Below are 15,915 nucleotides of genomic sequence, written 5' to 3' on the forward strand. Positions count from 1 at the left end.
ACCCTTGCTGCTGGGCAGCTTTCCAGCTACTCTGCCCCCAGTCTGTACCCTTGTATGGGGCCATCGGTGCTCTTGCTGAAGGTGCGCTCTCACCATCGTCCAGGCCCTGTGGGTAGACGCCCAAGAGGAGCGCAGCCTGTGCTGGGCCCCGGGCTCCTCCACTCGGCCAGACCTGAGCCACCCCATCACAGCAGTTGTTCGGATACCCCTCTGCAGGCCCAGCTGCAGGAAGGTCGCAGGCAGAGCTCCGCGGCCGCCTGCGGTGTGCAGGGGAAGGGAGCAGCCGGAGCAAGGGTGGGCAGGGAGAAGAGGGCACAAAAGGGCCGGTGGTGTGTGGAGCAGGGCTGGGCAGCTCTCCTTGGGCCGAGGCCTGCGCCTGCTCGCTGCAGCCTGTCCTATCTTCCTGCCCTGGCTGCCCGGGGCTGGAGCTGGAGCTGCCCGGGGCAGAAAGCGAGAAGCAGGAGGAGCTGGGGGGGGAGAGCAGCGCTGCTCTGGCACCCCGAGGACATCGCCTGGGCCTGGTCCCCAGGCTGGGGTGGCCGCTTCCCACACTGCTCCTGGGGCTGACCTCCCCACCAGGGGGTTTGGGGCTGGGTGCCCAGCTTGCCAGCATGGCACGGTCCTGCAGGCTGAAGCCCGACCCGGGGCTTTCTGAGCAGCCCGGGAGCTGCAGCCCCTTGGCAGAGCCCGACCCTGCAGTTGTCGCCCCAGGAGCCCCCGGTCCCCAGCGAGCCGTGACACCATGCGCTCCTCCTGCAGTGGGGCTGTGCCAGAAGGGCAATGCCCTGTGTCCCGACCCTGCGTACGGGCAGGGCTTCGCTTTTGAGCACCACCTGCGCATCCAGCACACAAGTAACACGTGGACTTTCTGCATCCACTGCTGCAGCTCAGTGCCCAAGAAGCCACGCAGGTCCCTTGGGCTCAGCCTTGGCTCCAAGCCCCGTTGTCAGCATCCCCACTGCTACACAAAGCCACGATGCTATTGCTAGCAGTGCAGGTGCCCCAGGAGCTGCATATGGTCAACGCCGATGTTGGGTCCCTAAGTGGGGAAACCGCCCCCCCTTCTACGTGCACTGCTCGGAGGGCGAGGAGCCATGGGTATGCACCTGCAGTGAGTGCCTGTGCCACTGGCCAGTGAAAGGAGCTGGAGAAATCTCTCCTGCATGTGTCAGGGAAAGCGCAGGGACCTGATTCTCCCTGGTGACCCCCAGGCTTCTTCCAGGTGGGTCAAGGCCACCCCTGACACAGGCTGAGTGCTGGGGTGCTGAGGGAGGTCATGTTCTGGGGACACCCCTGGCCCTGCAGGGACCTCCTATCCTTGGGTACAGCTCCTGCTGGGGGTCAGGGGAACACGGGTGCTGGGCAGGCTGGCTCACCTCGGGGACATGCAAGCGTGGAGCCCAATTGCGAGGGCGGGGGTGTCCATGACGCCAGAAGCGGAGCCGAGTCTCATATTTGGGCACAGAGCAGGTTATTGGAGGCTGGGCCCCGGCAGGCAGCAGATAACCCTCCTGATAGCGGCTCACAAGGTGCCTCCGCCGCCCCCATTGGCTCCTGCCAGCGGGGGCTGCCTATATATCCCCCTCCCCGCCGCGGGGCTGCGTCTGGCACTGGGGGCAGGATGGTGCCTGCCAGAGCACTGGGGCTGCTCCTCTGCGTGCAGCTCTGCGGGGGTGAGTGGTGGGGCTGGCCGTGGGGCAGGGGCTGGCCGTGGGGCAGTGGGCAAGCGGTGGGGCAGGGAGCAGCCATGGGGCAGGCACCCCGCAGGCTCAGCAAGGTCCCTGGGGTTGCCCGCAGGCAGCGGGGAGCTGCGGCTGGTGGATGGCGGCGGGCGCTGCGCCGGCCGGGTGGAGGTGAAGCACGAGGGCGAGTGGGGCTCCGTCTGCAGCTACGACTTCGACTGGGACCACCGCGGCGCCGGCGTGGTGTGCCGGCAGCTGGGCTGCGGTGCGGTGGCCCGGGCATCCCCGTACGCCCCGTTTGGGCAGGGCAAGGGACGCATCTGGCTGCACCCAATCTTCTGCAACAGTACTGAGGCAAATCTACATGACTGCTTCCACTTTGGCTGGGGCAAACACTTCTGCAGCCACGAGTGGGACGTGGGGGTGACCTGCACAGGTAAGGGGGGGTGGTGGTACTGGGGATGCCGTGCCAGGACCCCCAGGACTGGACTGAGGCTGGTGCCCGGTACAGAGGCGCTGGAGCTGCGTCTGGCGGCTGGCAGGGGACCCTGTGAAGGGAGAGTGGAGGTGAAGCTGCGGGGACGCTGGGGCACGGTGGCAGATGACGAGTGGGATATGGAGGACGCTGAGGTGGTGTGCCAGCAGATGGGCTGCGGCTCGGCCGCTGGCGCCTACCAAGGCTCCCAATTTGGCCAAAGAGATGATCCCATCAGCTTAGCTTTTATCAACTGTGACGGGAATGAGAAGGCCCTCTGGGACTGCAAGATTCAGGGTTGGGGACCATATACCAGCCCTACTAAATATGACAGCGCTGTAGTATGCAAAGGTAAGAGCTGGGGACATGCAGCGCTGCAGGGAGCCCCATCGTCCGCAACCGCCCCAGGAGCCCTCCTCTCCTGGCAGGGTTCTCCCGTCTGACTGGAGGGGACGGCGCCTGCTCGGGGCGGCTGGAGGTGCGGCAGGGCCGCGCCTGGGCCACCGTCTGCCATGGCCACGTGGACCTCAAGGCCGCCCAGGTGGTCTGCAGGGAGCTGGGCTGCGGCATGGCAGTGGCCGTCCCCGGTGCCGGCCATTTTGGGGCAGCAACGGGGCCGCTCTGGGACGGCGCCTTTGAGTGCAACGGCAGCGAGCCACTCCTCGCCAACTGCGCCCGGCGGCCAACCCACAGCCAGTCCTGTGCTGGCCCCGCTTCTATCGTCTGCTCACGTAAGTGCTGGGGCTGGGGGGCTGGGGTGGATCCTTGCAGAGTGGTGTGCCCAGTGGGTCCCTGGTCTGCTGCCCCCCCAGTGCCCTCCCTTCGCTGCAGCCTACACCGGTTTCCGTTTGGCGGATGGCGGCTCACGCTGCGCCGGGCGGGTGGAGGTGGAGGAGCAGGGGACATGGGGAGCCCTGTGTGCCACCGCCTGGGACCTGCCCGACGCCCACGTCCTGTGCCGCCACCTGGGCTGCGGCCCCGCCGCCTCCCTGCCCCCAGGAGGCCATTTTGGGACGGGCACGGCGACGGGGCCGCTGCGGCGCGATGCCCTGAGCTGCAGCGGGAGCGAGCGGCACCCGGGCGAGTGCCCCGTGGCAGTGCTGGGGGAGCCCGCCTGCCCCCCTGGCCATGCCGCCGCCGTCAACTGCTCAGGTGGGTGCAGGGGACGAGGGGACCCGTGGCAGGCGGGGAGCAGTGCCCGTCCCCACGGCATGGCCGGGCTCTTGCAGGCGCCGCTGAGCCCGTGCGGCTGCTGGACGGGGAGAGCCGGTGCAACGGGCGGCTGGAGGTGGCCACAAGCCCCAGGCACTGGGCCCGTGTGACTGCGGGGCCGTGGGATGACCGAGCTGCCTCCGTGGCGTGCCGGCAGCTGGGCTGCGGTGTGCCAGAGAAGGTCTACGCTGTGCCGGCCGCCAGCTTGGGCCCTGTGGAGCTGCAGGAGCTGCGGTGTGCTGGCACCGAGGAGCGCCTGGCACAGTGCAACGCCTCAGGGCCTGCTGCAGCGCCCAGCCACAGCCCCACAGAGGCGGCCGTTGCCTGCTCAGGTGAGTGCGCCGGGAAGGGCCGCGGGTGCCCAGCGGGTGCCCCCAGCCCCATCCTGGCCCTCCCGTGCAGGCAGCCGGCGGCTGAGGCTGGCGGGCGGCCCCGGGCGCTGCGCCGGCAGGGTGGAGGTGTACAGCGAGGGCACCTGGGGCACCGTCTGCCAGGACGCCTGGGACCTGCCACATGCCGACGTCGTGTGCCGCCAGCTGGGGTGCGGACGGGCCCTGGAGGCGCCCGGCTCTGAGCGCTTCGGGCCCGGCGTGGGGACACTGTGGCCGGGTGCCGGGGGCTGCTCGGGGACGGAGGCGGCTCTCTGGGACTGCCCAGCCCCAGCACGGCGTGGCTGCCGCCGGGGCGGTGGTGCCGGTGCCGTGTGCTCAGGTGAGCACTGTGATCCCTGAGCTGGGGAGAAGTCCCCACTACCCGTGGGGTGCGCGCTGCCCCGTGAGGTGCCGTGACCCCGCTGTCCCCTGTTGTTGCAGGGCTGCTGCGTCTGGCGGGGGGCAGCAGCAGCTGCAGCGGGCACCTGGAGGTGCTGCACGAGGGGACGTGGGGCCGCGTGTGCGCCAACGACACCAGCCCCGCCACAGCTGCCGTTGTCTGCCGTCAGCTGGGCTGTGGCACCGGGGGGAGGCTGGAGGCCGTCAATGCACAGGGCTCGGTCCCTGCCTGGCTGGGCTGGGTGCAATGCCAGGAGGGGGCCCCCTCGCTCTGGCGCTGCCCCTCGGCGCCCTGGCACCTGCAGTCCTGCGGCCCCGCTGGGGTCACCCACATTGCCTGTGATGAGGACACCGAGGGAACGAGCGGGGCCACCACAACTGCAGGTAGCAGCTGCCAGCACAGGGATGCTTGCACAGGTGGCTCTGCCCGTGCCCACCGACCCCTGCTCCTGCTGCCGTGCGGATCCCGGCCTCACACTGCCCCTGGCCATCCCTGCAGGTGTCACCAGCAGCGTTGCCCCACTGACAGCAGTGTCGGGGAGCGTGCCCGTGCCCACGGTCCTGTGCGTGCTCCTGGGGACGCTGCTGGGCCTGGCCCTGGCAGCCCTGGCTGTGCAGGCACACCGCGCACGGGTGCAACGCCGAGGTGGGCACTGCCTTGGGGGTTCCCCTGGGATCATGGAGGACAGAGGGGGATGCCGATGCAATGCTACTGCCTTTCAGGCCCCATCAGAGCCACGGATCCCGGCTCTGAGGCCGTGTACGAAGAGCTGGATTACAGCCTGATGCCCGAGTACCAGGAGGTGCCCAGCCACACAGGTGGGAGCATGGTCGCCCCCGGGGCCTGGGGCTGTCCCCATCCCTGGGCAAGCACCCAGTGCCCTCTTCTCCTCTGCAGGCTCCCTGTGCAAGGGCTCAGGCATGAAGCTGCAAGATGAGAACTGGGATAGCAATAAGGAGGAGCAGAACCCGAGGGAGGTCCCAGGTAGGGGAAAGGGGACTCAGCAGAGACAGAAATGCACAGGGGACCGAGGAGAGGGGCTGTGGCCAAGCAGTGGTGCTGGGGAGCTGAGGAAGTGTGGCCCTTGCGGCTGCGTCCTCAGCCCCAGCCCCTCCCTGCCTGGCGCAGCACCCCCTGCCCAGTCCAGGCACAGCCCCCCGGATGGCTACGACGATGCTGCATCCGTGCTGGAGGAGCCCCCTTCTCCCCACGGTGGGGACACCCCGGCGCAGCCCCATGGGGACACGGGCTATGATGACGTTGATGTCAGCACCCTGGGGACAGCGCCGTGAGGAGAGCCTGGGGACATGGCTGCAAGAGGGGGCTCCGGCCCCAGGGACGGGTGGCCATGCCCATGGGGGCCACCCATCCCTGCACAGCCCTCAGCACGCTGCAGAAACGGCTCCATCGGCCCACCCCCACCCGTGGCTCAACGTCACGCCAGGGTCCTTGTGAAGTTTTTCAGCATGGCCTTTCCCTGCACAGCACTCTTTCCGATTAAAGTCCCCAAGTGCTTGGAACATCACTCCCAGCACCGGCGCCTCTCTCTCTCCTGAGTCCATCGTCCGTCCCTTGGGGCCACGGGGCAGAGCTGGGCCCGCAGGCACATCCCCATGGCTCTGGGCACGCAGGAAGGATGGGGAAGAGCCCAGGGCCTGGGCCCAGGGCCTTCCTTTGGCCCCAGAGCTGCACGCTCTCCCCAACAGGAGAACAGGCTGAGGGAAGGGCACGGTGCATCATAAGGACGCTTCCTGTGCTCCAGCCTGCCACCTCCCAGTGCACAGTGAGGGGATCGCATGTACCCTCAGCAAGCCGGCAGAGGACACCAAGGTGGACAGGAGTGTTGATGTGTCTGGGGGCAGAAAGGCTCTGCAGAGGGACCTGGATAGCCTGGACCGATGGGCCGAGGCCAACTGTTCGAGGTTCAACAAGGCCAAGTGCCGCGTCCTGCACTTGGGGCACAACAACCCCATGCAAGGCTGCAGGCTGGGGGCAGAGAGGCTGGAAAGCTGCCTGGTGGGAAGGGAGCTGGGGGGATTGGTGGGCAGGCAGCTGAACAGGAGCCAGCAGTGTGCTCAGGAGGCCAAGAAGGCCAACAGCATCCTGGCTAGTGTCAGAAATAGCATGGCCAGCAGGGCAAGGGAAATTATTGTCCCCCTGTACTCAGCCCTGTTGAGGCTACACTTTGAGTACTGTGTTAAACTCTAGGGCCCCCACTACAAGAAGGACATGGACCTATTAGAACAGAATTTTCTTATTAGTGCACTGCAAGTAGTTTCTGAAAACAAAACCTGTCCCAGCAAAATAGGCAACAGCATTCGCCTGTCCCTCTCCTTCCTGGACCAGACAGCAACCTGCTAAACCTCAGGATATGTGATGGTTAAGAAGCTAGTAGTGAGCTGTTTCTTTATGGGTTTTGCTTCTTCCTTTTCTCAGATGATGGTTGTGATTGGTAATTTCCAGCACAGCTGCTTGAGTTGGCGCAGGTTGCTGTCGTTTAACCCAGCAGGCAGCTGAGTACCACAGAGCCCTTCACTGGCTCCCCTCCCCTGCCCAAGTGGGATGGGGCAGAGAACTCAGAAAAAAAAAAAAAAAGGTTAAACTCATGGGTTACTGTCATGAGACAGTTAAATAGGACAGCAAGTGAAGGGAAAATAATAATGATGATAGCAGTAAATAAATAAGTATATAGATTTGAAACAAGTGGTGCACAGTGCAATTGCTCAATATGCTCTGACCGAAGCCCAGCCTGTCCCCAGGCAGCAGTCCCCCCCAGCACACCCCCTCCGTCTTTATTGTTCAGCATGATGCCATATAGGATGCAGTGTCCCTTTGGCCAGTTTGGCTCACCCAATGTGTTTGGGAGAAGAGACGGACCCCCACCTCCCTACAGCCTCCTTTAAGGTATTTCAAGAGCATGATAAGGTCACCCCTGAGCCTCCTTTTCTCCAGGCCTTTTTCAGCGGCTCTCAGCAACTCCTCATAAGACTTGTTCTCTAGACACTTCAACAGCTTTGCTGCCCTTCTTTGGACACACTCCAGCACCTGCCTGTCCTTCTTGTAGTGAGGGGCACAAAACTGAACACAGTTTTTGAGTTCTAGCCCCTCCAGGGCCTAATAGAGAGGGACAATCATTTCCCTCTCTATTGATCACCTGGGTGCCGTGCAAGTGATTGTACTCGAGATAATCTGCTCCATGATCTTCCCCAACACTAGGGTCAGACTGACGGGCCTGTAGTTCCCCGGATCCACCTTCCGGCCTTTCTTGGTGGTGTGTGTCACATTTGCTATCAGCCAGTCAACTGTGACCTCCCCTGATAGCCAGGACTGCTGATAAAAGATGGGAAATGGCTTGTTGAGCACTTCTGCCAGCTCTCTCAGTATGCTTGGGTGGATCCTATCTGGTCCCATAGACTCAGATTGTGCATTTCCCAGTGGTACAGGAGGTCACTAACCATTTCCTCGTGGATTATGGGGGCTTCATTCTGCTCCCTGTCCCTATCTGCCAGCTCAGGGGGTTGGATACATGGAAAACCACGGGTCTTGCTGCTAAAGACTAAGGCAAAGAAGGCAGTAAGTACCTCAGCCTTTTCCTCATCTCTGGTCAGTGTGTTTTTCCCCCACATCCAATAAAGGCCGGAGATTCTCCTTCATCCTCCTTTTGTTGCTAGAGTATCTAGAGAAGCATTTTCTATTGTCCTTGGGGACAGAAGCCAGACTCAGTTCCAGCTGGCCTTTGGCCCTTCTCCTTTTCTCCCTGCATAGGTTCACAACATCTTTGGACGATGCGCCTGAGTGGCCGGCCTCTTCTTCCAAAGGTCATAAGCTCTCTCTTTTTTTTTTTCCTTTTTTTTTTTTTTTTTTTCCCTGAGCTCAAGCCCCAGCTCTGTTCAGTCGGGCCCATCCTATTCCCTGCAGGCTCATCTTTTGGCACATGGGGACAGCCTGCTCCTGCGCCTTTAGGACTCCCTTCTCAAAGAGTGTCCAGCATTCCTGGACTCCTTTCCCTTCAGGACTGCCTCCCAAGGGATTCCACCAACCAGTCTCCAGAGCAGGCCGAAGTCTGCCCTCCAGAAGTCCAAGGTGGCAGTTCTGCTAACCCCTCTCCTTACTTGCCCCAGAATCAAAAATTCTGAATTCCTGATCACTAGGGCCAAGATAGCCTCCAGCCTTCACATCACCCACAAGCCCTCCGCTGTTGACAAGGAAAAGGCCCAGCAGGGCGCCTTCCCTACTTGGCTCCCTCTGCGGCTGCATCAGGAAGTTCTCTTCCATGCACTCCAGGAACCTCCCTGACTGCTTCCTGCCCGCTGTCTTACATTTCCAGCAGATGCCTGCTAAGTCCATGTCCCCCCGGAGATCAAGGTCTAGCTCTCGGGAGTCTTCTCCCACCTGCTGAGAGAATATTTCACCGTCCCCTTCGTCCTGGTTGGGCGGTGTGTAACAGCTGGGGGCTCCAGCAGCAGCCTCCCAGCACTGAGCAGAGGGAAGGATCACCTCTGTGGAGCTGCTGGCACCCCTGTGCCTGAGGCAGCCAAGAATGCCGGTAGCGGCAAGGGCACGCAGCTGCCCCGTGCCCCGCGCAGTGTCCACCAGGAGCCCTGGTCCCTTCCTGCCGAGCTGCTTTCCAGCTGGGTGCCCGCAGCAGGTCCTGGTGCTGGGGCTGCTCTTCCCCAGGGGCAGGGCTCCTGCTGAGGGTGCGCTCTCACCATCGTCCAGGCCCTGTGGGTAGACGCCCAAGAGGAGCGCAGCCTGTGCTGGGCCCCGGGCTCCTCCACTCGGCCAGACCCGAGCCGCCCCGTCACAGCAGTTGGTGGGCTACCCCTCTGCAGGCTCAGCTGCAGGAAGGTCGCGGGCAGAGCTCTGCGGCCGCCTGCGGTGTGCAGGGGAAGGGAGCAGCCGGAGCAAGGGTGGGCAGGGAGAAGAGGGCACAAAAGGGCCGGTGGTGTGTGGAGCAGGGCCGGGCAGCTCTCCTTGGGCCGAGGCCTGCGCCTGCTCGCTGCAGCCTGTCCTATCTTCCTGCCCTGGCTGCCCGGGGCTGGAGCTGGAGCTGCCCGGGGCAGAAAGCGAGAGAGGGAAGAGGTGGGGGGGAGAGCAGCGCTGCTCTGGCACCCCGAGGACGTCCCCTGGGCCTGGTCCCCAGGCTGGGGTGGCCGCTTCCCAGTCTGCTCCTGGGGCTGACCTCCCCACCAGGGGGTTTGGGGCTGGGTGCCCAGCTTGCCGGCACGGCAAGGTACTGTGGGCTGAAGCCCGGCCTGGGCCTTTCTGAGCAGCCCAGGAGCTGCAGCCCCTTGGCAGAGCCTGGCCCTGCAGCCGTGGACCCAGGAGCCCCCGGTCCCCAGCGAGCCGTGCTGCCACGCGCTCCTCCTGCAGCGGGGCTGTGCCAGAAGGGCAATGCCCTGTGTCCCGGCCCTGCGTACGGGCAGGGCTTCACTTTTGAGCGATGCCTGCACATCCGGCACACACTTCCTCCTGCCCCAGCACCGGGCTGCACACAGGGACACGGGCAGGGAGGGCTGGGCCCCTGCTCCTGGCCCCTTCTAAAGCTGGGGGCTTCTGTGCTGGCCCTGCAGCAGCTGGACCCCCCCACACCAAGCTGCGCTCTGTGGCTGTCTCTGTGCCTGCTGCTAGGGTCAGGCTGCCTCCTCCTCGTCCTTCTCGTCCGTACATGTTCCTAGGGCTCAGCCTCGCCTCCAAGCCCCGTTGGTAGCATCCCCGCTGCTGCACAAAGCCACGATGCTATCGCCAGCAGTGCAGGTGGCCCAGCAGCTGCGTGAGGTCGGTGTTGAAGCTGGGTCCCCGAGTGGGGGAAACCGTCTCCCTTGTGCCCTGTGCCCTGTGCCACCAGCCACTGCAAGGGGCTGGAGATGTCCCTCCTGCACGTGTCAGGGCCAGAACAGAGACCAGATTCTCCCCGGTGACCCCCAGACTTGTTCCAGGTGGGTCAAGGCTTCCTAAACCCCCGACAAAGGCTGAGTACAGGGGTGCTGAGGGAGGCCATGTTCTGAGGCAGGACCCTATTCTGGGGACTCTCCTGTCCCCATGGGGACCTGCTCTCCTTGGACACAGCCCCAACCCCAGCTCAAGGGGACATGGGTGCCAGACAGGCTCGCTCCCCTTGAGGACATACAGGCGCTGAAAACCCATGGGGCACGGGGGGGGGTGGGTGCATGACGCCAGAAGCGGAGCGAGTCTCATATTTGGGCACAGAGCAGGTTATTGGAGGCTGGGCCCCGGCAGGCTGCAGATAACCCTCCTGATAGCGGCTCACAAGGTGCCTCCGCCGCCCCCATTGGCTCCTGCCAGCGGGGGCTGCCTATATATCCCCCTCCCCGCCGCGGGGCTGCGTCTGGCACTGGGGGCAGGATGGTGCCTGCCAGAGCACTGGGGCTGCTCCTCTGTGTGCAGCTCTGCGGGGGTGAGTGGTGGGGCTGGCCGTGGGGCAGGGGCTGGCCGTGGGGCAGTGGGCAAGTGGTGGGGCAGGGAGCAGCCGTGGGGCAGGCACCCCGCGGGCTCAGCAAGGTCCCTGGGGTTGCCCGCAGGCAGCGAGGAGCTGCGGCTGGTGGATGGCGGCGGGCGCTGCGCCGGCCGGGTGGAGGTGAAGCACGAGGGCGAGTGGGGGTCCGTCTGCAGCTACGACTTCGACTGGGACCACCGTGGTGCTGGCATAGTGTGCCGGCAGCTGGGCTGCGGTGCGGTGGCCCGGGCATCCCCGTACGCCCCGTTTGGGCAGGGCAAGGGACGCATCTGGCTGCACCCCTTCTCCTGCAACGGTACTGAAGCAAATCTACATGACTGCTTCCACTTTGGCTGGGGCCAGCCGTTCTGTGACCACAAGTGGGATGTGGGGGTGACCTGCACAGGTAAGGGGGGGGGGGTGGTGGTGCTGGGGATGCCGTGCTGGGACCCCCAGGACAGGACTGAGGCTGGTCCCTGGTGCAGAGGCGGTGGATCTGCGTCTGGCAGCTGGCAGGGGACCCTGTGAGGGGAGAGTGGAGGTGAAGCTGCAGGGACGTTGGGGCATGGTATCAGACAACGAGTGGGACATGGAGGACGCCGAAGTGGTGTGCCAGCAGATGGGCTGCGGCTCGGCTCTTGGTGCCTACCACAGCTCCCTCTTTGGCCAAGCTGACGGTCCCATCAGCTTAGCCTTTATCAACTGTAAGGGGGATGAGAAGGCCCTTTGGGACTGCCATATTCTGGGCTGGGGACCCTACAATGGCCCTCATGTCTATGACACTGCTGTGGTCTGCCAAGGTGAGTGCTGGGGACATGTGGTGCTGCAGGGAGCCCCATTGTCAGCAACCGCCCCAGGAGCCCTCTTCTCCTGGCAGGGTTCTCCCGTCTGACTGGAGGGGACGGAGCCTGCTCGGGGCGGCTGGAGGTGCGGCAGGGCCGCGCCTGGGCCACCGTCTGCCACGGCCACGTGGACCTCAAGGCCGCCCAGGTGGTCTGCAGGGAGCTGGGCTGCGGCATGGCACTGGCCGTCCCCGGTGCCGGCCATTTTGGGGCAGCAACGGGGCCGCTCTGGGACGGCGCCTTTGAGTGCAACGGCAGCGAGCCACTCCTCGCCAACTGTGCCCGGCGGCCGACCCACGGCCAGTCCTGTGCTGGCCCCGCTGCTATCGTCTGCTCACGTAAGTGCTGGGGCTGGGGGGCTGGGGTGGACCCTTGCAGAGTGATGTGCCCAGTGGGTCGCTGTTGTGCTGTCCCCCCAGCGCCCTCTCTTCGCTGCAGCCTACACCGGTTTCCGTTTGGCGGATGGCGGCTCGGGCTGCGCCGGGCGGGTGGAGGTGGAGGAGCAGGGGACATGGGCACCCCTGTGTGCCACCGCCTGGGACCTGCCCGACGCCCACGTCCTGTGCCGCCACCTGGGCTGCGGCCCCACTGCCTCCCTGCCCCCAGGAGGCCATTTTGGGATGGGCACGGCGACGGGGCTGCTGCGGCGCGATGCCCTGAGGTGCAGCGGGAGCGAGCGGCACCCGGGCGAGTGCCCCGTGGCGGTGCTGGGGGAGCCCGCCTGCCCCCCTGGCCACGCCGCCGCCGTCAACTGCTCAGGTGGGTGCAGGGAACGCGGGGACCCGTGGCAGGCGGGGAGCAGTGCCCGTCCCCACGGCATGGCCGGGCTCTTGCAGGCGCCGCTGAGCCCCTGCGGCTGCTGGACGGGGAGAGCCGGTGCGACGGGCGGCTGGAGGTGGCCACAAGCCCCGGGCACTGGGCCCGTGTGACTGCGGGGCCGTGGGATGACCGAGCTGCCTCCGTGGCGTGCCGGCAGCTGGGCTGCGGTGTGCCAGAGAAGGTCTACGCTGTGCCAGCCGCCAGCTTGGGCCCTGTGGAGCTGCAGGAGCTGCGGTGTGCTGGCACCGAGGAGCGCCTGGCGCAGTGCAACGCCTCGGGGCCTGCCGCAGCGCCCAGCCACAGCCCCACAGAGGCGGCCGTTGCCTGCTCAGGTGAGTGCGCCGGGAAGGGCCGCGGGTGCCCAGCGGGTGCCCCCAGCCCCATCCTGGCCCTCCCGTGCAGGCAGCCGGCGGCTGAGGCTGGCGGGCGGCCCCGGGCGCTGCGCCGGCAGGGTGGAGGTGTACAGCGAGGGCACCTGGGGCACCGTCTGCCAGGACGCCTGGGACCTGCCACATGCCGACGTCGTGTGCCGCCAGCTGGGGTGCGGACGGGCCCTGGAGGCGCCCGGCTCTGAGCGCTTCGGGCCCGGCGTGGGGACGCTGTGGCCGGGTGCCGGGGGCTGCTCGGGGACGGAGGCGGCTCTCTGGGACTGCCCAGCCCCAGCACAGCGTGTCTGCCGCCGGGGCGGTGGTGCCGGTGCCGTGTGCTCAGGTGAGCACTGTGATCCCTGAGCTGGGGAGCAGTCCCCACTGCCCGTGGGGTGCGCGCTGCCCCGTGAGGTGCCGTGACCCCGCTGTCCCCTGTTGTTGCAGGGCTGCTGCGTCTGGCGGGGGGCAGCAGCAGCTGCAGCGGGCACCTGGAGGTGCTGCACGAGGGGACGTGGGGCCGCGTGTGCGCCAACGACACCAGCCCCGCCACAGCTGCCGTTGTCTGCCGTCAGCTGGGCTGTGGCACCGGGGGGAGGCTGGAGGCCGTCAATGCACAGGGCTCGGTCCCTGCCTGGCTGGGCTGGGTGCAATGCCAGGAGGGGGTCCCCTCGCTCTGGCGCTGCCTCTCGGCGCCTTGGCACCTGCAGTCCTGCGGTCCTGATGGGGTCACCCACATCGCCTGTGACGAGGACACCGAGGGCACAAGCGGGGCCACCACAACTGCAGGTAGGAGCTGCCAGCACAGGGATGCTTGCACAGGTGGCTCTGCCCGTGCTCACTGACCCCTGCTCCTGCTGCCGTGCGGATCCCAGCCTCACGCTGCCCGTGGCCATCCCTGCAGGTGTCACCAGCAGCGTTGCCCCACTGACAGCAGTGTCGGGGAGCGTGCCCGTGCCCACGGTCCTGTGCGTGCTCCTGGGGACGTTGCTGGGCCTGGCCCTGGCAGCCCTGGCTGTGCAGGCACACCGCGCACGGGTGCAACGCCGAGGTGGGCACTGCCTTGGGGGTTCCCCTGGGATCATGGAGGACAGAGGGGGATGCCGATGCAATGCTACTGCCTTTCAGGCCCCATCAGAGCCACGGATCCCGGCTCTGAGGCCGTGTATGAAGAACTGGATTACAGCCTGATGCCCGAGTACCAGGAGGTGCCCAGCCACACAGGTGGGAGCACGGTCGTCCCTGGGGCCTGGGGCTGTCCCCATCCCTGGACAAGCACCCAGTGCCCTCTTCTCCACTGCAGGCTCCCTGTGCAAGGGCTCAGGCATGAAGCTGCAAGATGAGAACTGGGATAGCAATAAGGAGGAGCACAACCCGAGGGAGGTCCCAGGTAGGGGAAAGGGGACTCAGCAGAGACAGGAAGGCACAGGGGACCGAGGAGAGGGGCCGTGGCCGAGCAGTGGTGTTGGGGAGCTGAGGAAATGTGGCCCTTGCAGCTGCGTCCTCAGCCCCGGCCCCTCCCTGCCTGGCACAGCCCCCCCAGCCCAGTCCAGGCACAGCCCCCCGGATGGCTACGATGATGCTGCATCCGTGCTGGAGGAGCCCCCTTCTCCCCACGGCGGGGACACCCCGGCGCAGCCCCACGGGGACACGGGCTATGATGACGTTGACGTCAGCACCCTGGGGACAGCGCCGTGAGGAGAGCCTGGGGACATGGCTGCAAGAGGGGGCTCCGGCCCCAGGGATGGGTGGCCCTGCCCATGGGGGGGCACCCATCCCTGCACAGCCCTCAGCACGCTGCAGAAACGGCTCCATCGGCCCACCCGCACCTGTGGCCCAACGTCACGCCAGGGTCCTTGTGAAGTTTTTCTGCATGGCCTTTCCCTGCACAGCACTCTTTCCGATTAAAGCCCCCAAGTGCTTGGAACCTCACTCCCAGCACCGGCGCCTCTCTCTCTCCCGGGTCCATCGTCCGTCCCTTGGGGCCACAGGGCAGAGCTGGGCCCGCAGGCACATCCCCATGGCTCTGGGCACGCAGGAAGGATGGGGAAGAGCCCAGGGCCTGGGCCCAGGGCCTTCCTTTGGCCCCAGAGCTGCACGCTCTCCCCAACAGGAGAACAGGCTGAGGGAAGGGCACGGTGCATCCCAAGGACGCTTCCCGTGCTTCCGCCTGCCACCTCCCAGTGCACAGCGAGGGGATCGCATGTACCCTCAGCAAGCTGGCAGAGGACACCAAGGTGGACAGGAGAGTTGATGTGCCTGAGGGCAGGAAGGCCTGCAGAGGGACCTGGATAGGCTGGACCGATGGGCCGAGGCCAACTGTACGAGGTTCAACAAGGCCAAGTGCCGCGTCCTGCACTTGGGGCACAACAACCCCATGCAAGGCTGCAGGCTGGGGGCAGAGAGGCTGGAAAGCTGCCTGGTGGGAAGGGAGCTGGGGGGATTGGTGGGCAGGCAGCTGAACAGGAGCCAGCAGTGTGCTCAGGAGGCCAAGAAGGCCAACAGCCTCCTGGCTAGTGTCAGAAATAGCATGGCCAGCAGGGCAAGGGAAATTATTGTCCCCCTGTACTCAGCCCTGTTGAGGCTACACTTTGAGTACTGTGTTAAACTCTAGGGCCCCCACTACAAGAAGGACATGGAGCTATTAGAACAGAATTTTCTAATTAGTGCACTGCGGGTAGTTTCTGAAAGCAAAACCTGTCCCAGAAAAAAAGCATTCACCTGTCCTTGTCCTTCCTGGACCAGACAGCAACCTGCTAAACCTCAGGATACGTGGTGGTTAAGAAGCTAGTAGTGAGCTGTTTCTTTATGGGTTTTGCTTCTTCCTTTTCTCAGATGATGGTTATGATTGGTAATTTCCAGCACAGCTGCTTGAGTTGGCGCAGGTTGCTGTCGTTTAACCCAGCAGGCAGCTGAGTACCACAGAGCCCTTCACTGGCTCCCCTCCCCTGCCCAAGTGGGATGGGGCAGGGAACTCAGAAAAAAAAAAAAAAAGGTTAAGGTTGTCATAAAGGTTGTCATGAGACAGTTAAATAGAACAGCAAGTGAAGGGAAAATAATAATGATGATATAAGTAAATAAATAAGTATATAGATTTGAAACAAGTGGTGCACAGTGCAATTGCTCAATATGCTCTGACCGAAGCCCAGCCTGTCCCCAGGCAGCAGTCCCCCTCAGCCAACCCCCTCCGTTTTTATTGTTCAGCATGATGCCACATCATATGCACTGTCCCTTTGGCCAGTTTGGCTCACCCAATGTGTTTGGGAGAAGAGCCGGACCCCCACCTCCCTAC

General features: G+C 64.8%; 3 protein-coding genes across 3 annotated transcripts; all 3 read left to right on the top strand.

Annotated features, from left to right (window-relative positions):
• Positions 1 to 811: 811 nt before the first annotated feature.
• Positions 812 to 2,834, top strand: LOC136791020 (scavenger receptor cysteine-rich type 1 protein M130-like). The gene is made up of 2 exons (XM_066998860.1): positions 812 to 1,673; positions 1,798 to 2,834. Exons 1-2 carry the CDS (start codon positions 1,277 to 1,279, stop codon positions 2,598 to 2,600), a joined length of 1,200 nt encoding a protein of 399 aa, XP_066854961.1. The 5' UTR covers positions 812 to 1,276; the 3' UTR covers positions 2,601 to 2,834.
• Positions 2,835 to 2,883: 49 nt separating this feature from the next.
• On the top strand, positions 2,884 to 5,723 carry LOC136791019 (antigen WC1.1-like). Its single transcript, XM_066998841.1, has 6 exons — positions 2,884 to 3,701; positions 3,772 to 4,080; positions 4,182 to 4,523; positions 4,639 to 4,785; positions 4,863 to 4,958; positions 5,038 to 5,723. The coding sequence occupies exons 1-6, from the start codon at positions 3,062 to 3,064 to the stop codon at positions 5,430 to 5,432; spliced, it is 1,929 nt and encodes a 642-aa protein (XP_066854942.1). The 5' UTR covers positions 2,884 to 3,061; the 3' UTR covers positions 5,433 to 5,723.
• A 4,665-nt stretch (positions 5,724 to 10,388) lies between these two features.
• Positions 10,389 to 15,527, top strand: LOC136791025 (antigen WC1.1-like). The gene is made up of 12 exons (XM_066998900.1): positions 10,389 to 10,558; positions 10,683 to 11,003; positions 11,083 to 11,397; positions 11,475 to 11,777; positions 11,878 to 12,198; positions 12,276 to 12,590; positions 12,661 to 12,969; positions 13,071 to 13,412; positions 13,528 to 13,674; positions 13,752 to 13,847; positions 13,927 to 14,013; positions 14,158 to 15,527. Exons 1-12 carry the CDS (start codon positions 10,507 to 10,509, stop codon positions 14,319 to 14,321), a joined length of 2,772 nt encoding a protein of 923 aa, XP_066855001.1. The 5' UTR covers positions 10,389 to 10,506; the 3' UTR covers positions 14,322 to 15,527.
• Positions 15,528 to 15,915: the final 388 nt, after the last annotated feature.

This window comes from Anser cygnoides, chromosome 5 (genome assembly GCF_040182565.1).
Source record: "Anser cygnoides isolate HZ-2024a breed goose chromosome 5, Taihu_goose_T2T_genome, whole genome shotgun sequence".
Lineage (NCBI taxonomy): Eukaryota > Metazoa > Chordata > Aves > Anseriformes > Anatidae > Anser > Anser cygnoides.